We start from the raw sequence: 21,365 nt of genomic DNA, 5'->3' as shown, positions 1-21,365 counted from the left end.
ACTTAGCTACTAGAAGCCACAAAGTGCTCAGGTTGTAGAAAAGAGCTGAGACCTTAAAATAGCCTTTCCTCTATTTAACAAATCAAATCATAACTATTGTATAATAAGCAGCCTGAACCAAAGAGGGGATAGCCCATTGTAGACACTGGGACAAGAGCAACTTGGAGCATAAGGGAATACAAATCTATTAAGAACTCTTCCCTTTATAATACTGGTTAAGAGATACCTTAAACTTTTTGGTGAGAGGAACTGGAGACTTATTCTCAAACCTTGATGACTGTTTATAGATAGTAGCATAGAAACTTAAGTAATAAAGTATGCAGCTCTCCTTAGAGTGTTTGCAGCTTTAAAATACCTTCATAAAATTCCTAATTAAAGACATCCCTCTCAGTATTGTTGTGCATAGACACTTGGACTGGATGAACTTGGCTTCATTATTTTAGACACTGCCTTAAATTAGTTTTTACATGGTTTCACCCCCAGTTGTGTATTGACTAGTGGTTTCAAACCAATGTTTTGAAAGCTTGTTTGTTTTTTTTAAAAGTAGGTTCCAGGCCCCGTGTGGAGCCCAGTGTGGAGCCCAGTGTGAGGTTTAAAATCATCAGACTTGAGCTGAGATCAAGAGGACCAAACCACCCAGGTGCCCCTGAAAGCTTGTTGTGGACAACACTGTTTGTAGTTTGAACTTATTTTGAATAACTTGCTTCAGTGACATTGTTCTGCAGGTGGATATTAAGACTTTCTTACTAAACTCTTGCACATGGAGCAGAAAACCATTGCATCACTGATAGTGGAGTAATGACAGGGGTGTCCATCACATGATGGATTTTTAAACTTTAGAAAGCAAGGTCTGACCAGTAACTCAGGAGTGTTTGGTTTGGGCTACTCTTTGCTAATCTAAATAGGTGTCTGTAGATTTTGGGACACCTGCTCCTGCCATAGCCAGGCTACTCTTGGTTGGCAGTGCCATTAAACTGTGAAGCAGTGTCAGGAAGAGAAGGGACAGGTGTTTCTGACTTGGCAAGGCTACTTATGTAACCTGTGTCCCCTGAGTCATAACCTTCATTGCAGCCCATCTTGTCTGCAAAACCAGTGCTGTCTCCTGCTAGCTACGTGGTCCTAGCTCCTACTAGGACAGTGACTGATACCCAGATTTTAGTTGGAAGGACTGACTCTACCAAGAATAAACTAATAGAAAGGAATACCTCAGCTAAATGTGAATTTTATTTCATTCATCTCCTCTTTGCCTGGAACAATATGGTAATTAGTCTATCGTTGGCTTGGTATCTCTTCATTGGCATATTAGAAGATGTTATCCGGCATGCTTGGTTTGTGAATTATTACTATAAATTATAATTCTCACAGTGAACCTATGTTAAGCAAATTACTGGCAAAGACAATCTCAGTCTCTCAGCATAATTTGCTGCAAACAAAACCACCTCAGCTCCCCATGTCTGCTCTTCGTGTAGTAGTCAGAAATCTTACTGATGCGAAGTGACACCATGGCTCACTTCTGATCCGAAGCCATCAGTGGTCTCACAAGTCAATCAGAGTACAACTAAAAGCTCTTGCCGTGGACCGAGGGCTCTAGAAGATCTGACCCTCCCCTATCTTTGCTCTCATCTTCTAACACTCTCATCGGAGAGGCCCTTTTCTGACCTCCCTGTGTAGAGCAACTCTGCCCCCCTGCCACTACTGTCCTTTACTCTGCCTCTGCTTCACAAAACATTTCATTCCTTGGACATGTTACATATATCCATTATTACCTGCCTCCCTTTTCTACAAAGTAGCCCTATATAGTGGGGACAGATTATGCTTTAAAATATCCAGAGTACCTGGTAGATAGGAGAATTCAACAGATTTGGATGAAATGGTGGATTTAAGACCCCTGTTCTACAAGTAGACAGAGTATGTAACTGACCTCTATCACAAAATGTTCTGTTATTCATTATTTTCCTCTAGATGTGCAATACATCATACTTGCTACTCTGTATATAATGAGACTATAAGTTAAACATCTGCAGCCTACCTGCTTTGATGAAAACCAGACTAGGCATAATTTTCTGCTTCTGGTTATTGACTCTTTTGTAGACTGGTATTTGATAAGTGCCTGTACTTGTAAAGCATCCTTTACTTGCCATGGGTGTGGGATTGTGCAGAGAGTATTTAAAATTTAAAAGCACTCTAAAGACATAAGTAAAAGGCGAAAGATTTTTACGATCTGAAGAGAAATCAGAGTATCTGAAGACATACGTAAAATTGATACTCAGTAAGATCTCTGGTTTAGTGAATTAAAATTATAGAAAGACTGAATGCGGTATATGCCATGGTTATAGTCTTTTATAACATTGTTCAATTTAAATCAAGTTCAAGATTGAAGAAAAGAGTAAAGAAAAAGTATCTCATTCTTTTTTTTTTTTTTTAAAAAGAAGGTGATTCAATTAGGAAATTTAATTATTAGGGTAAGAAATTTAAAACTTGGAAGAAACTGGGTTCTTAGCAATCAAGTGGATAACACACAGTGTGTTGGGATAAATGACACTTGGCAACTTTAAATTTTACAAGAAGTTCACATTTATTATCTCATTTTATTTTCAAAATATTCCTGTGGGGTTTTCTTATGGACAAGGAAACGAGTTCAGAAATGTGAAGCAACTTACCCAAAGGAGTGGAGCCAGGCTTCTAAGGAACCCACACTCCAGTTGCCGTAGACTTCTGTTTCCCTCTTAACCTTCCCCGGCAGAAACAATGCTTCAAATTTTACTAGCCAGAATAACAAACTTTAAATTGTTTTCATGGCCTTGGATTTCAAAGCTAAAAGATGAAGAACTATATTTCTTTGAAAAAAATTCTTTAGAAATTAGTAAATCAGTTACCTGATTTACAGGAAACTGTAATGCAGTCTATTATAGGGAAGGAGGAGAATATCTTAAACATTCACATTTAAAAGTCAACTGCATATTCTCTTCATTGTATAAGAGCATGTTAATAATAATTAAATTAGTAAAGTGCAAGAAAGGAACATAGTTAACTCAATGGTACCTTTAGAACTGTAATGAAGTCCTAAAACTTGCAACAGATACAGGCATGTTGCTAGAATGTCATGGGATGGAAAAGCTTCTCCTTTTATTATAAGTTTTTTTTTCTTTTTTGAGAGAGACACATAGAGCATGAGCAGGGGAGGGGTAAAGAGAGGGAGAAAGAGAATCCTAAGCAGGCTCCAGGCTCTGAGTTGTCAGCACAAAGCACATGCGAGGCTTGAACTCATGAACTTTGAGAGTACGACTTGAGGTAAATTCGACCGTTGAATGCTCAACTGACTGAGCCACCCAGAAGCCCCCAAAAGCTTCTTACCTCTTGCAACTTCCAAACACTAAAATACAGCAAGACACAAATGATAAAAATCAATTCTGCCCCAAATATGGATTTTTTTCACTGGTTACATTAAAGAGAAGAAAAATTGCCTAGAAACTTCCTGAAATAACATTGATTGCAACTGTTCTTTTTGAATAAGGCCAAAAGAGTCATGGTTTAGCTCTCCATGCATTTTAATAAAAGCTGATAACAAGACAGATTTGACAGGATTATAAATTTTAAACGCCTTAAGCATATTGTCATAAGTATCATGTTAAAAATGTCTTTAATTCAACTACATAAATATTTTGAGATTTCAACTCTGTAAGCCAAAAGTTGTACTCCCATATTAAAAGGAAATTCAGTTCTCTTTATTCCTTTTTCGTATATTCCAAGAACAGTAACACTCTAACATAATTCAAGACAAGGTACACTGAACTAAGAGTTGATTAAAGATTTAAAATATAGTCCTGGATCTCCAATTAATCAACTGGATGAATGTAAGTGATTTTTTTTAGTATCCCTTGGCCTTCATTTTCTAAACTATAAAGCTAAAAGATTAAATTGGACTCTCTAGCAATTCTAAAATATGATCACATGATCTAGACATGAGTGTTCTCACAATCCTACTCCCAACATACTCCAGAATTTTTAAGTTAATATGAAAAGTCTTCTGACCTATTATAAGTTTCAAGCACTTTGCTCTGAGAAAAAAATCTCAGGTCATTATTTAAAACATTGATTTTATTTGTACACAATTCTCCCAATGTAAATATTTCATTAGAAACCTGAAAGCAACACACTGGAAAGGGAAGGAATGCAGGAAGCATGTAGACTTATAATGGAGACACACAATGTAATGGAAGGCCAATGGACAAAAATAAAAGTTTCCTTTTTAAATTTATTATAACAACTAATGGTCACAAAGATCACCACAATTAAGGAAAGGTTAAATTATTCAGTAGATTTTACTTAAAAAAAACCAAGTGACATGCATAATATTTTATAAGTGTTTCTATTTATAGAAAGAGTCATGTAGGAAATTGGGCACATAAATATGTTTTGAAACCTATATTATTAACATAGAGTTCTTTTTCAGATAATTTTGGTTAATTAATTTAAAAATATATTTTTTTCATTTATTTATTATTGAGAGGCAGAGACAGAGCACGAACGGGGTAAGGGCAGAGAGAGAAGGAGACACAGAATCTGAAGTAAGCTCCACGCTGTCAGCACAGAGTCTGATACGGGGCCCAAACCCACAAACTGTGAGATCATGACCTGAGATGAAGTTGGTCACTCAACTGACTGAGCCACCCAGGCGCCCCTCAGATTATTCTTAATAAATAATGTATTGTTTCTGTCTATAGTCTTGATTTTTAAGACCCAGAAATACTTTTTCAATAGGGATGAAATGTGAAATTCCATTTTAAGGAGTTCCTTTGCAAACTCTCTGTGTATAAAGATTATAGGATGTTAGCATGACCATGGTTCTTTCTCACTTTCTGCAGTTGAGGGCCTTGTCTCACTAACAAGCTTTTAAAGGACTAAAGGCAGTGAACACAGAAAACAGCTCAGACACGTGGCAAAGCCCAAGGTTATAAGAAACTACCTGTTTGTAATCAGGAATCTTTTTTTTCCTTTAGGTTATCAGTCAGGGATCCAAGAGGAAACAGGTGGCACACACAAATTAGACTAATTCCAGAGGGCTTAATGAATGGACTATCTACAGAGATGTGAGCAGGGGTAGAAAGTCGCCAGAGATGGTGCTGTACCCAGGTACTGGGAATAGGGGAGACTGTGGTGACCTACTTCTAGGTCTGAAAGGACAAGGACAGGAGAACAGTCACCTGAACTCAAAAGGAAAAAGTAGTGAAAAGCCAAGGCTGTTTTGATAGAATTGTGCCCTCATGTGAAGGACACGGCCAGCCTGAGGCAATCTCTCAAGAGAACGATGAGAATACATGTCCAAATCCAAATCCAAATCCAAATCCAAATCCATTCTCCTCCTGCCCTAACGTCTCTTGCCAGAATGCCAAGGAGTGTCGGTGGACCTAACAGGCCAGCCCCCTGAGGTACCAGAAAGGGTGGAGAATAGTAGAGAGTGAACACATGCACTACATCTAACATCTATAGCTCTTTAAGTTTTATAAGATGCACTTTTTAATAACTGCATTACAGGTTGGTGAAGGAACAAGCAGGAGAAGTGCCCGGTGTAAAAGAAGAGTCAAGTCAGGTTGCAGATGAGAGGTGTGCAATGTGACATTATAAGAATGTACTTCATTAAAAAATCATATACTCACTGAACCACACCATAGAGTAACTAAAAAGATTTAAATTAACCCTTACACAAAACTTTCCATATTAAATAGAAAAGCATACCACCTCAAACTATTTCCTACCATAATATTAAGATATAACCATGTTTTATCACCAAGATCTCTATTCCTATTTAATATGTAAGTGACATCAACAACAAAAACCATATCCTGATATCATTTTGTAATACTTTTTGGCAGCTAACATACAGTGAGCATTTACAAATGCCTGGCTCTGTGCGAAGCACTATTTTTATTTATTCAACAAACTGTGGTGTGCCCTCTCATAATCTCCATTTTACAGAAAAAGTAATTAAGGCTTAGATTTTGTAACTTGCTCAAAACCATAAGTGACACAGCAGGGCTGCAAAGCTTGTTAGTTTGTCTCCCAGAGCCTAAATTCTTCAGTGATTAGGCTACACTGCTTCCAATAATAGCCAGAGAGGGAGAGGACAAAAAGGGGGTGGGAGGGGGAGCAGGAGAAGGGGAGGGGGAGGGCAACAGGGAAGAGGGAGGGGGGAGGGGGAGAGACCCAAGGATGATAGAGAAGTTAGATAGCATTATAATCTTTACAAGTCTAGCAAGGTAGGAATTTGAATTGGAAATTGTGTGGATGCAATGAATTTAGGCCAAAAAAAAAATCATCTTGCTTTTTGAGCAATCCCAAATGTTATGACTAAAATATGGTCAGCTTTTGACTGATATTCTTTTAATGATTCAAAATATCTTACTGTGCGAATCCAACAATTCTATATTTATTTAGAAAGTGTGGCTTCAGTGTTGAATTAAGACTAAAACTGGTGGCATAAATTTAAGCATCAGATATGCATCAATTTTTTTTTGATGTGTGAAACAAAACCCTATAATCACTATTACAGGAATCTACTGCTGAAACTGATAATGAAAGGCCAATATAATTGTTGTGGGCTATTTTAAAGCCAATTTGCCTGCGATATTTTATGTAAAATGCAAAGGTAGTCAAAACAGACCAAACACTGAAGACTGGTGCTCTAAATGTACACAGATGTGATTTAACTGTCAAAATAATATAAACAACTATGGTGATTTATTGAATACCAAATATTCATGTGACAAATTTCCTTATTTTTATTTCCTTTTATTCCATTTTTCCCGTCCCTCTACTCCCCTCCCCTGTGGCAACCACCAGTTTGTTGTGTTTTTGTGGTCTGTTCCTGCTTTGTTTCCTTAAGCCAAAGCCCTTTAACAATCTGTCAGAGTTTAGCAGGTGTTAAGGCCAAGAAGAGCAAACATTTGGGAACTCTCATAATGTTTGATAGTCTGTGATGGACTCTATTATTTTGAATTTAATTTTAATTTGATTTTATATTGCAACCTAAGATATTTCCTATAAATTCTTGCAAAATGACCAAAAGATCTGATAGGTTTATAGAATTTATTTGCATCATGTGAGTTAATAATAAATTAACTCTGCCCATTAGTAGATGTGGTATCTATGACACTCTGGAGATGAAATAGAATATTAGGAATGCTTAATTCCTAATTATGGGTTCACTGTCCAAGTCTGCAGGCCTCTGACTATAATCCTGCCTGCTACACTCCAGAGATTTAGGTGGACAACCCCTAATCAAAAAGGTTTACTCTCTCCTGCCTTTCCTTTCACCATACTTTTTTCTTTAGAAGAAGGTTGGAATTTTGCCATTCTTTAAAATGTTATTGGCTAACCCATTATTCCATAGTTAAACTTTACAAGTGAACTGATGGGACACCTGGGTGGCTCAGTCGGTTGAGCGCCCAACCTTGGCTCAGGTCATGATCTCACATTCGTGGGTTCGAGCCCCACATCAGGCTCTGTGCTGACAGCTAGCTCAGAGCCTGGAGCCTGCTTTGGATTCTGTGTCTCCTTCTCTCTCTGCCCCTCCCCTGCTCATGCTCCGTCTCTCTCTGTCTCAAAAAAAAAAAAAACATTAAAAAAATTAAAAGTGAACTGATAACTAAATGCAACAAAACAAAACAAAAACCAGTATTAATTTGATCCTGGGATAGATCCAGAATGCTTAGGGGAAAAATTAAAAATATATCACTAGAAATAAGAAAAAAAATTAAAAAACAGTTTTCTTAATACTTAAAGGAATTTTAGTCACGGATATTAAAATACATTATACTTCAAATTCAAGCTCAGCTAGTACATTTAGTACTCTGGTTGGTACAATGAACACAATTGCTTCTTTGTATTTGTCATGTTAAGCTCTACTCTTTCAAACTTGACAGATCCTTAGTTAAAATATAATAGATTCAAGCACTTTATAGCACTTTACTTTTATAGTAAACTAGGTCAGTGTGGTTCTGTGCATTACCCTCTTTTCCTGTGAGAATTCCTGTCGAGAACATTGTTGGTGCTGAAAAAAAAATGTTCATTGAATGGATGAGTAAATAAATAAATATGTAAGATAAAGTTAGTTCTAGTAAAAAAAAAAAAAAAAGACAAGCTTTTCTTTTTCTGCCTATATTTTCAATGGCTTCTTGGGTGTAGATGAGATCATTACATTTAATATTTAAAATACATTAGTCTTTATAATGATTGACTTTTTGAAAATAAGTGAATTGAAAGCTTGACAAATATACTTTTACATAGCTTAAAAATAAATGTATATAAAGCATATGTTGGAAACATATTCTACCATATCTGCCAATAGCTAACTACCATTATTAGATTCTTGTGTGTTCTTACGTAGCCTTTTCTAATTTATGTAACCAAATATGAATAGATATTTCTCTTTCCCATTACAAAAATAGTGGCATAGGGAGCACACTATTCTTCAAAGTGATTTTTCTCTGTGTTGGAGATATTTCTATATCAGTGTAAGAGATGACTGGCTTGCCATACATATTTCTGATATATAGTACGATGATCCCTAAAGTAAAAAATATTTTTTATAAAGAATAAAGGCATACCTTTCTTTATATCCTTTGCCATTCTATCTTAAAGTAAAAAAAATTCCTGATAAAAATGTTAATTCTTGTATAGAAATAATTAGTAATGAAATTGTGAGGATAAAATATGTTTCAATCTGATCGATTCCTGCTTTTACATATGAATTTATGTCACACACTAAGTTTTTCATTTTTTTTTTTTACAGAAGAAAGCTGATGTTAACAAATAGAACTAAGAAAATATTTTGTTAATTTGTAATCAATAGGGTACATCTCTGTATTGTTTTTTTCCCTCTGGTGGTAGCAGATTTACACTTACAAACATTCTCACACCTGACATCCTGTGAAAATTTGCTATGTTAATTTATTCAACAAGTAATTATTGATGAATCGCTAAGTGCTCATAAACACTGCGAACAATGTAAGAGATGTACAAGGTGATTTCTGTCTTCCAGCTGAGAAGGAAGGGGAAGACATGAGACATGTACTTGAAGAAGGTATAAGTATGTGTGACAGACTGTGCTTCCACGGGCAGATACTAGCTTCTTTCCATTTCCATGGCTACCAGCCTCGGCCAGTCTTTATTTCATCTAGTCTAGACTTCTACCTGGCCCCCTACATTTCATGATCCGCTACTCCTACCCACTGTACACCCCAATGCCATATCAGATGCCAGCTCCAATAGTTTTATTCTCCTGATAAAAACAGTTAAAAAGCCCCACAGCATTAAAGCGCTTACTTATTGTAGTTTAAATTAAATGTTCTACTTTTGGTTCCCTTTAGTCTCTTCTTCATCTTATACTCCACACAAGTCTACTATTTTCCCCTCGAAAATATGATTGTCTTGCTTTATTTCCTTTTCCTCATGCTGTTTCCTCATTAAGAAACATCCCTTTCCTTTATTCAGAATTCTTTTTTTTTAAATTTTTTAAATGTTTTTATTTATTTTTGAGAGAGAGAGAGAGAGATAGTGTGAGCAGGGGAGGGTCAGAGAGAGAAGGAGTCACAGGATCTGAAGACAGGCTCCAGGCTCTGAGCTAGAGGTCAGCACAGAGCCTTACGTGGGGCTCGAACCCACGAACCGTGAGATCATGACCTGAGCCGAAGTCGGACGCTTAACTGACTGAGCCACCCAGGCACCCCACCTTTATTCAGAATTCTATCATCCTCATATGGTGATCTTATAAACCGTTTTTATATTAGACATAATCTGAATGAGAGGAGAGAGGGAGAGAATGTGTGTGAGAACAAGACCACATTTGTGGACGTTTTCAGGAAAATATTATATAGTATTATTTATACATTAGCATATACTTTATTTCTTTACTTGTTTCTTCTATTAAACTAAAGTTCTTGATCAAATACAAATTTTTAAAAATTTGTATTTTACTAAAGTATAAACTTTGTACATAGGATGTTCTCAGTAAATTCTTATGTAATCAAACTGAAGTTATTTGAATCTAATGCTGTAGGTAAAGAAATCAATTTCATTTGATGAACTGGCCTAGGAAGATATTTTTGAAGAAGGCCCTGGACAGGCCTCTGACAGGCCTCTGAATATATGGAAAAAAACTGTAACAGATACTCTATGGTGAAAATCTGTTGGAACAAGACACATAAAATAATTTTTAAAAAAATCACAAAAAAGCAGAAACTCTTATTTCTATAGAGTTCTATGTTAATAATTATGTCATTGGCCTGAAGAAGGAAAAAGAGGTCCATGGCATTTACAGCAATATGATATTAGTAAAGCAGGACTAAAGAGATTCATTAAACATTAAAGATATATCAACTATTTCAAGTTGGTGACAAAAAATTTTTTACTAAGTTTTAGAATGTTTAAGTTGGAGGTTTGCAGTATATAAAGGCACTCTCGAAAATACTCACACATTATTTTAGTGTGAGAACCTTAAAAGAATGGTTTTTCAAGATCTATGTTTAGCTAGATATTTATCTATTTGTCATTTGTGTCTCCTAATATAAAGATAGCTAATATTTTAATTCAAATATATATTTTATCTGTTACTTAAATTCTTTTATATCTATGTTCACATAGCTGGATCATTTTTGCAGGTTTCTACAGAACTTGTATGAGTGAGGGCATATAACTACATTTCTTTCTATCTCTTTCCTTTTTTCTCCTTCTTTGTAGAAAACTCTATTTCTGTATGAAATTATTTGAAGTTAAAAGTGTGTAAGAAAAGATAGTCACTTAAGCAATTTCAAAACCCATATTTTTTTCATTTTAGTAATCTGAAATATAAAATTGCTTAATGATTTTTCAAAAGCTGAAGTGAAACTTTAATTACACACCACCCTACCCAAAAAGATGATACTCGCATATATTGTTAACTTGGGTCCCATAGTCAAGAAATGTAGGTTCATTATTATCTTCCTAAAAGAAAACCTGCAAGTAGTATCTAGAACACTATGTGCCTCAATGTTCCAGTCACAGAGAAATGTCATCTGGCTAGAATAATTAAATAATATATTTTATTATTACCCACTTCTTTTTGTATCCAGAATATTGAAATGAAAATGTGTGTAGAGGTGGTAATCAGAATAAAGGTACCCCTAAAGATGGTCACATCCCAATTTCTGAGATCTATGAATATGTTACCTACATGGCAAAAGGACTTTGCAGACATGATTAAGATGGGGAAATTATCCTTGATTTTCCTACATGTGCCCAAGAACATGCCTTAAAACAATTTTTTGCATCCCTAAGTATTTAGAACATGCCAAACCCATACTAGGCACTTAGCAAATATTTACTGAATGAATATAAAAGAAGGGATAAGATTGGGGTATCAAGAAAGAAATAACCTAACAATCATTATCTGCATTTGCAGATTTTCCACTATTATAAGTAATAAAGTGAAAAACAAAATGAAATGAAAAGAGCTCCAGTGAATCTTTGAAATATGATCCAGTTTCAAAACTTCTTCTTTGTTTCCTGATAAATATCACAGAGGAAAGCAAGTAATAAAAACCCAACAATTGAGAATGGTATGATGATGCAATTCAACAAACTGGAAGTATAAAATTTTAAATTATCTATATCATTCTTAGTGAAAATATAATGACCCCAAATGCTGATTTTAATTAGTAAAACACTGATGGGGGGAAAACATAAAAGGACTACTCTTAGGGCACCTAACTGGCTCAGTCCATTGAGAATCTAACTTTGGATTTTGGCTCAGGTCATGAGCCCAGCGTAGTAAGATTGAGCCCTGAGTCGGGCTCTGCACTGAGCATGGAGCCTGCTTAAGATACTTTCCCTCTCTTTCTTTTTCTTTCTTTCTCTTTTTCTTTCTCTCTCTCTCTCTCTCTAAACAATAAAAAACAGGAGCTATTCTGAATTAAAATATAATTTCCTATTTTTGCTCCCTTTGCTCCTTTCTCCTGCTCACATACTCTCTCTAAACAATTAAAAAAACAGGAGTTATTCTGAATTAAAATATAATTTCCTATTTTTGTCTTTTTAATATATTTTTAAATTTTCTTATTCTTAAAATGATCACTTATCTCTATTAAATGATCTATTATCTCTATTATTTTAAGTTTATAAATTTTGGTAAAGTTTGGACAAAAGATGGTAAATACTTAAAGGCAAATTGGTGGTAAAAAATTAAATGTATCCATTTAAAAACTAACAAATCAAAACAATTCTCCAATCTAACTTGTGACCAGTTTTCTAACTCCAACTTCATTACTCTACCCTAGACACATAATCTTAAATAAAACAAATTTGTATAAAAAAAGAACATAACAATTTTTAGTATAACAAAATTTATGCCTAGCTCAAATGTCCAACATTAAGAGAATGGTTAGGTAAATAGATCATATATTTAAACATTATACAATAAAACAAATGTAGCATAAAAGAAAATCAGTGTGAAAAAATTTAAACTTGGTTTGAACTATTTATTTATTTATTTAGAGAGTGGAGAGACGGAGAGAATGAGAGAGAGAGAGAGAGAATGAGAGAGAGAGAGAGAGAGAGAGAGAGAATCCCAACCAGATTCAGTGTTCTCAGCACAGAACCCAACACAGGTCTCAAACCCATGAACCATGAGATCATGACCTGAGCCTAAATCAAGAGTTGGATGCTCAACGAACTGAGCCACCCAGGCGCCCTGAAACTTAGATTGAACTTAATAATTTTAAAACATGCACAGAAAAAAATTTAGAAAGCAATATGCCATGATATTATATGTAATTGGTAGCATTATGGAATATTTTAATTTTGTATTATGTTTTTTACTATTTTCCAAATCTTCAATATTAAAGTTATTACTTATGTTAAGAGAAAGAAATTTGTAATGTTAAACAAAAATTCTAGTATGAACAATCACTTCTGTTCATTAAACATTTCAAATTCTGTAATTGTGTCTATTCCATGAAAACTTCTAAAGGAACGGGCTGTTTTAGACTAAACCAAGGCCTTTTCAAATAATATCAAAGTACATTTTAGGTGTGGACTGAGGAAAAAAATCTGAAATAATGAAAGTCACTCAATATTAGTTATGTGGAAACTGAGTGCTGGGAATAGGTTATAAAATAAATATTTTACAAGAGAAAAGAATTACTATTTTTGTTAACTTACAAGAGCTGTTTTTTAAATTAACTTAATCACTAATATTGTGTGACATGCCTAAATTATTATTACATATGTAATCAAGTCCTACCTTTGCAGGTTCTTAGTATATAAATTCTGTAACTTTGTAAACTCATTCCAGTAAGTTGAGTGATAATTAGTTTTATATACCACTACAGGTGAAAAAAATAGTTTGGTGGAATTATTACTTACTGTGGTAGCACAATGAATATCTTTCCACACTGTGGCTTCCCTGGAGAGATCAGAGACTTCAAACAAATTATCAAGAATCACTTCCCCAATCATGTCATGTCTAGAAAATCTGTCAAAATCATAAACACTGAAATGTAGTTTTCGGTTGCTTAGTTGATCATATGCTACAGGAAACTGAAAAGTTTCATCAAATAGAGGATTTAAAGTCTTTCTGTGCACACGGGTCTGAAATTTCTTTTTCCTATCTGGAAGAAGATACATCTTCACGTAAGGGTCAGAAGTGCCTGTGAAGTCTTTAGCAGGGAGATCTAAGGCTTTGATAATTTTAACAACCAGAAATTCATTTTCGTAGTCATACTGGAGAGTGAAGTTAAGTTTCCCGCAGGTTTTGACATCTTCTTCCTTGTTGCCCTCAGAGTCAACAGATTTCTGTTTGTAGAGCTCTGGTTTTATCCTCCCAATGCTGGTTGTTGTTTCTCCTCTTTGTAAAATGGGTTCTGTGCCCATGCTAAAATCAACACTGGAAACCTGCATTTGCCTTGGTAGGTGTCTCCTGAAGGAATTGTGGCTGTATATATACACATGCACACACAAGATAAGTTAGGTAGATCGTTTTGATGACAACAGTATACAGTGCCGTATACACTCTCCCCCCACCCCCAGATAATGAAAGCACTGCATTTGTATAAATAGAAAGATAGATGGACACCCACACACCCACACACACACACAGCTACTTCTGAAAAACCAGAAATGCAATATTCAAAGGAAAAGACTTCTAAAATTACAGAAACATATGAAACACTCAAATATACATTTTTTAAGCTTTTGGAATTTTGTACTCTCAGTCATAAGCACATAATTAAAAACAATTGTCAAGAAACACAATTACCAATAAAGTTTCGTATTCCACAAAATACCACGAATCATCAATCATCTGGTTATATCTTCTCTAAGTCTTGTATAGACAAATCATTCAGATGGCTGGTTTCTTTATATCTGGATATTTGCATCTCATGAATTTCATGTTTTAGTGACTACCTCATTACAATAAAAAAACATTAGTCCACCTATTCTTATACTGTGTTAATTATTGCTAATACTTAAGATAACTAAATGAATATTTACTTGTGAAAAGACTGTATAGTGGTGACAGCCAAAATTAGTATATTTTCCTTTTTTCAACATGGAGTGGGCTTCAGAAATTCTAAGGATTAAAAATGTAGACTTTTAGACTTTGGGGCCAATCTAATAGAGTTTTTTAGAATTCAAACTGGCTTTCCTGTTATCATTGTTACTGTTCATCTAGTCAACATTTCTGGAACATTAGCTAGATCAACTTACCAGTGTCTTGTAAATGTGACTTGCATTAAGATCAGCTTCTCTTCTACTTCATCTGTGATTTCTGGCATAAGCTGTATCAACTTATGTGCCTCCTCAAGGCTTAGTTCCAGGTCTTCTGTTCTTCATTCCCCTTAGTCTCTCCAACAGACTAAAGATCAGTGTTTGAACCACAACTGTCATCTTAAATCTGACGGTTCCCTGCATATATCTCAGAAATGCAAACTTCTAGCCCCATATTTCTTCATCTCCAAGAGAGATTTCTAAATGGATATGTTAGTTTTTCCCCAAACTCAAGCACAATCATTTTCTGCCTTTTGTTCTCAAACTAGTTCTCCATTCCACAACCTCAGACAAGAGCTCTAACATTTTTATCAGCCATTTTTGTGTGGGAAACTGCAGTATGCTTTGAATCACCTTTTCTTTATTCATGAGATTTACTCAATTTTATAAATCCAGTTGATGTTTGCTTTGAAACATTCCATATACTTGTCCATTCTGTTCCATTTCCTCAGTCCAGATCCTCATTCACTCTGTTTTGCTTTCTATACTAGTCTTTGCCCGACTCTCCTTTCAGCTCTCTCTTACACTTGATACCTATCTAGTACTTAACTTTAAAATCCTGTACTCACTTCTGTTGTCTCTTAGAGGTCTACATATTTTACAGCAAGCACTAAGTAATACTGAGGACATTGTTTAACTAATACTTGATTGACTGATGCACACATAAGGACTGATTTAAGAGGCATAAAAAAAATGAGTGAATATCCAGAAGTAAGCAGTAATTTGAGGAGCTGAGGATGTTAAATCTAGAAAGGGCAGGAATCTGTCTTCTAATTTCTGAGGGACTGTCATGGCAGAATTAATGAGAATCTATGGAAGTTAAAGGTAAAAAGATGGACTTTGGCTCAATATAAGGGAACATTTAAAAATATCTAGAGCTGTCCAAAATGGTGAACACAAAGTACAGAAACAAAGGTTAGATGTTGAAGAAAAAGGTTTCAGCCTCAGGCGAGATGCTAGACTTCTGTTTTCTAATACTTAATTTCTATGATTCTCTGTCATTCTGATTCTTTAATAATTTTATTCATGGTATCATTATGTGTATTAGTAAACAGAATTTTATTACATAAATTATGTTATATAAAATCAGAATTATAATCAGGTGTTCCACATTTATTCTCTTACATTTAATTAGCTTATTTTCTTTTCTTGGGGCTGAAATGCTAAACAACTATTTAAATACCATGAAAATAATACAGCTAATCCCATTCTAATTCTTGATATTCTTTAGTGCTAATCTGTTATTGGAATATCATATTTTTCTTAAGCTTCTATATCTATTCCTGATACAGGATCAGGGGCTTAAATTAGGGTGAGGTCACCATTGGAGAGCATTTATGAAAATAAGAATGATTTTAGAAAGAATACAAGTAGTATATGTTTTGAAGTATTGAAGGGGATCTAGTATAATTTAGTTATATATTCAGGGTTCTTAAGAGATTTGGAATACAATTGTTAAATGAATAATATTTCTGACTAAATTGCTTTCATTTATGTAAAGATTTTTATTTTTTTAAATATTTGTCTGTTTATTTATTTACTTATTTATTTATAGAGCATGTACATGAACAGGGGAGGAGTGGAGGGAGAGGGAGAGAGAATCCTAAGTGGGCCCAATGCTGCCAGTGTGGAGCCCAATGCAGGGCTCGATCCCATGAACCATGAGATCATGACCTGAACCAAAATCAAGAGCTGGAGGATCAATCGACTGAACTACCCAGGCACCCCTATAATGATATTTATAGAAAAATTTTGTAAGTAAAATTCCCCCAAAAGTTAATTCCTTATTTCTTATAGATTGATTCCATAATTTCACATTCCTACTTTCAATATAATAAAAATTTAATCTTCTAACCTTTCCCTAAAAATCAGCAATTTCTTTATGTCTGTGAATATAATTGTACAGCTGTAAAGCCCCTCAGCAAGAATCAAAGATTAGTAATGTTTTTGTTCTAGTAAGCCAGTGCCCTTAATTATAGGGTAAATAGTACATATTCTAAGTCATAGTTTAGCTAGTCAGTTAAGAGAAGGTTTAATTATTACAGTGTTTAAACTATTCCCATGACAAAACAGACCTTCTTCTTGCTTCCCCCTCCCCCTGCCCCTTTTCTTTTTCTCTTTTGGAATGACATGATAAGTGGCTAGTCTCACATAAATATCCAACCAATCAAAGTATAGGCCATTTGACTATTACTGATCCCATTCTTACCCATCAAACCAGGATGGCACCACCCAAGTACTTCTCTAGATAGAGAAGGAAAACCTGTCCCTACCATACCTAGATATCTGACAGTAGCTAGATCAAAATTACTTAATGCCATGAGAATAACATGCATTACCATGATTTAAAAATATTTATTACCAACAGATCCTTTCCTTCAAACAAAATAAACTTAAAAAAATAAATAAAAATTAGAATCAGTAAAGTCCTCTATATCCTTAATCTCTTCTTTGAATGTTCTTTTCACCTTATTGCTCAGTAGAAACATGACTTTTCATGAAAAGTCATGCTTCCCGTGTGCCCCTCTCATGTAGGGCTGATGTTTTCCCCACAGTCCTGCTCCACTGGCAGTCTATAATCCTACTGGTCCCCACTGCCGCTCTGACATCATCCTCCCTTCATCCACCTCTCCTAGTGCTGGAGCTCAAGTAAGCAAGTCACTCCCCATCACTACTTATTAAGTCTTCATTATTTTCACTTCCTGCTCCACTAAAACACTGTTGTTTTTTTAAATTTTTTAACTGCCAGCAATGCACATATTTCTTCCCACCTTGTGGCCTCTGGGTTCCCTGAACTCCCCTCCTGCAATGATGCTCTTTACTTACTGAAGCTACTACCATGTACATAGATTTTCTCATCATTAGCTGCACATTCTCCAGAATCCCAGTGTCATGCATTCCTCTCCCCAATCAACACTTATTACCTTTCTAGCTCAGACCCTCTTATACTCCAACCCAGACAACCTTTCCAACTCACCAGAACCTCCAATCCTTGACTCTACCAACCATTTCATAGTTCCTACTTTCCTCATATCATTTTCCTCTCTTACCTAGTTTTAGTTTCATGGCTAATCAGTAGTCACTCTCATGCACACATCCCCTATTCCCTGTTGCTCTCTACTTCCTTAGGACAAAACTGCAGCTCTTGCTGAATTCATGTCTCCATCATCTCTACACCTGCACAAGTGCAATTGGAGAACCAACGCTCACTGCTCTGCTTTATTTTTCATTTAGAGAGAGCACAAGTGTGTGTGTGTATGCACTTGCTTGCAGGCGGGGCAGAGAGAGGGGCAAAGAGAGAATCCCAAGCAGGCTCCCTGCTGTCAGTGTAGAGCCTGCCATGTGGCTTGATCTCACGCACTGTGAGATCAAGAGTTGAATGCTTAACCAACTAGCCACCCAGGTGCCCGCCCCTCACTGCTCCACTTTAAATTCATGACCACATTCCTCATGCAAACTCATGCAGCAAAGCAATTCCATCTCTCTCTCAACCTCCTAGATTCACAAGAAGACTATTTAATACTGTCTTACCTTTCTACAAACCTCCATCACCTTCTTCATTCTCAGTCTACATTAATGACCTAACATTCCACTGCATTTGGAGAAACTGAAGCAAAGAGCAGAAACCTTCCACAGACTCCCACTATCTCATCAGCCCTCTTATCAGCATCTGTACCTATATATTTGCTGTAAGGCCAATCCCTCTACTTATATACTAAATCCCATTTTGTCTCATGTCACCTTCAAGAATATTCCGTCTGTTTATGGCATTAATCCTACCTCTGTTGAATCACTATCAATCAGTATAAAAGCACACTATTGTTTCTCCTATCTTAAAGGAAACCTTTCTTTATGCCACTTCCTCTCTCTGTACTACTCTGTTTCTCTGACACATTTGTAGCAAAACTCCTTGAAAGAGTGGAGGACAGTCTCTTTACTGTCCAATTTATTTCCTTCTACTCAAACATACTCCAATTAGCTTTATAGAGCCCACACCACCATAACCAATCTTAGAAATATAAACAAGGTCATCCCCACTTTGCTAAGGTCACAGGGCAATGCAGGGTCTTCATCCCAGCTGACCTTATTAGGGTCACATAACAATTAATCATTCCTGGTTATTTACATACTCTGTTCACTTGGCTTCCAAGTTATAACTCTTGGCTTTTCTCCTACTTTACAAGTCTCCACTTCTCAGTCTATATGGTGTTCCTGATGTCTGCAGTGTATTGAAATTACTTGTTTTCACATCTTTCTTCATTTCCTCAACCCTTTTGCTAGACTGTAGTATTTGTAACAGCAAAGACTAAGTATTATTCACCTCTTCATGAATTTCATAATAACATATGCTGGGATTCAGGAAATATTAATTGGAGTTTGTATTAAAACAATTCACCCTAATATTCCTATAACTCCTGAAATCAAACTTCTAATTCTGTATTAGATAGGAGGGTACAATCAGTTCATAAATAGTGCTTATAAAGATGGTATTTGTCAGTGCCAGAAAACAAACTCCCCAAGTTTACTTTATTTTATAAGGTTTTTGTCTTTGACTTCAGTACAAAGAGCCATCCCACTTCAGAAAAGAAGTTCGTGTATTAATCAAACACATGTTTCATGAAAAGGATTATTTAACCATCTCAAGCACCTGCAGAGCATGTTTCATGACATTTTACTTCTAAGAATAGTTCACAGGTCCTCTCACAGTTTTGGGCAAGTACTGCTTCTTGACCTCCTAGCCAGGAGTGTATCTTTTATACTCTCCCTTTGTATAACATCTTGCTTTCCATTACTTACAGTGCCCTGGAATGGATAATTGCGATTTCTGCTCTTTCAGGAGGAATTTAACTTAAAAAATCTCTTAAAGAAAACTATAAAGTCCAGTTTTACGTATTTTTATATAATTCTTTCATTTCCCTTGTGTAATGATTTTAAACATTACCTTTGTAAGCAACCATTCATAGCTGATTGTAAGTCCATGAGCACATATAAGTCAATGATTTCTTCCCATGCACATTTTCCTGCTCTTGTTCATGTTCAATTGGCTCTGCCATTAGGTTTCCTAATTATTTTTCAGTAGGTACTTAGAATCCTAACAGTGGCTAACCTGTATAATTCCTCATCCTCAACAAATTATTTTGCCACTTACTATTCACCTCTCCTCTATACCGTTAATGAATGGACAGAAAATTGGCCCTCATACTCATCCCTGGGAGTATATCATCATTAACCTCTGTCTAATATGGACAGTGTATCTCACCACCTGATGCTCTTGTTAAAAGAGCAAAGTGAAGTGGAGAGATGACCAATCAATCAAAAGCATCACTTGATGCTTAATCTGTACCTATAAGTGACAGAAATTAGAATTGCATAAAAGTAGCCTACACGGCCTTGTTCTCTGAGAACTTAGCACTGAATTTGGCAAATAGATAGAGCTAAATATTAGGACAATAAACAATTGCTAGATTATAACTGTGGCTTCAAATAATAAAGGGTAATAGCTCATAATTGGGCAAAGAAAGTAGAATCTCAGATGCCTTTTTTTTTTTAAACATCTTATAGTAGATTAAAAAAAGAGGTCACTATCCCAGATGAGGGAAGCACAAAAGCAAAACTGCAGCTGTGGAGAGGTGGGGATAGTAAAAAGACCAAGCACTCCTTTAGTGGGCAATCATGAAATACGCATTTGGATCTATAGGATGATGTCATAAAATTCATTTTTTTTCAGACCAACAAATATAATCTGAGTTCTTACAGTACTCTGTCTAGTGTCAAGAGCAATACACAAGTGAATTTGGCAGATTTTCTGCCTAAGAAAGCAGCACAGAACTCTATGTGTGGGGGAATATGGAACCACAATGCTTGAATGGTAGCTTAGTATCATCAGATTATAATAATTTGAATGGCAGGCTTTTAAAATGTATAGGCTATACTTATAATGACTGAAGTATCACAGTGTTTTTTTAAATAAGGTATCTTAGATTTTTCTTTTACAACTTCCTTCAGGTTTTCGTCTTTTGATTATTGTTTGCTATTTTTTAATTTTATCATGCCTGACCTACTATATTAATTTATCAAATAGATTGTTTTTCTTTAGTCTGTCCTATAAACTGTTGCCAAATTAATTTTCCTAGAACACAGCTCTTTATCCAAGGGACTCTTCTGCTGCAAATATTTTTGACAGACAGACCTTGAATATCCTGGCCATGATTTTAAGGCCTCCTTTAGTTTGACTTTCTCTTCTTTTACTTCTCCACCAAACTCTTTCTGATCCAGTAACTCACCTACTTTCATGGCAACATTTCCTATTCTAGGTCTTTTCACATAAATAGTTTCCATTTTGGATGCAGACTTTCTCCCAATTGCCATTTATGTGAATTCTTAGTTTCCTTAAGCCTTTGCCTAATAGCCCTTTTCCAAGCCTCATGCTAGAAATAATTTTTCTGTTCTCAGAATTCCACATTCTCCACCACAGTTTATACTTGTGTAATTTCTTGTACTGAAGTTGGTCTTTCATCTCTTATCTTTACATTATGTTGTATTTTTTTTCCTGCTCCCTTAAA

General features: G+C 35.4%; 1 protein-coding gene across 1 annotated transcript in view; it reads right to left on the bottom strand.

Moving 5' to 3' along the window:
- Positions 1–21,365, bottom strand: part of SYT10 (synaptotagmin 10) — a 61,333-nt gene that overhangs the window by 18,498 nt on the left and 21,470 nt on the right. The window contains exon 3 of the mRNA XM_029954800.1: positions 13,399–13,966. Coding sequence (XP_029810660.1) covers positions 13,399–13,966 — 568 coding nt within the window. The remainder of the gene's footprint in view (positions 1–13,398; positions 13,967–21,365) is intronic.

This window comes from Suricata suricatta, chromosome 10 (genome assembly GCF_006229205.1).
Source record: "Suricata suricatta isolate VVHF042 chromosome 10, meerkat_22Aug2017_6uvM2_HiC, whole genome shotgun sequence".
Classification (NCBI taxonomy): domain Eukaryota; kingdom Metazoa; phylum Chordata; class Mammalia; order Carnivora; family Herpestidae; genus Suricata; species Suricata suricatta.
The sequence above is the reverse complement of the archived record's forward strand: the minus strand, read 5'-3'. Positions and strand labels throughout refer to the sequence as shown.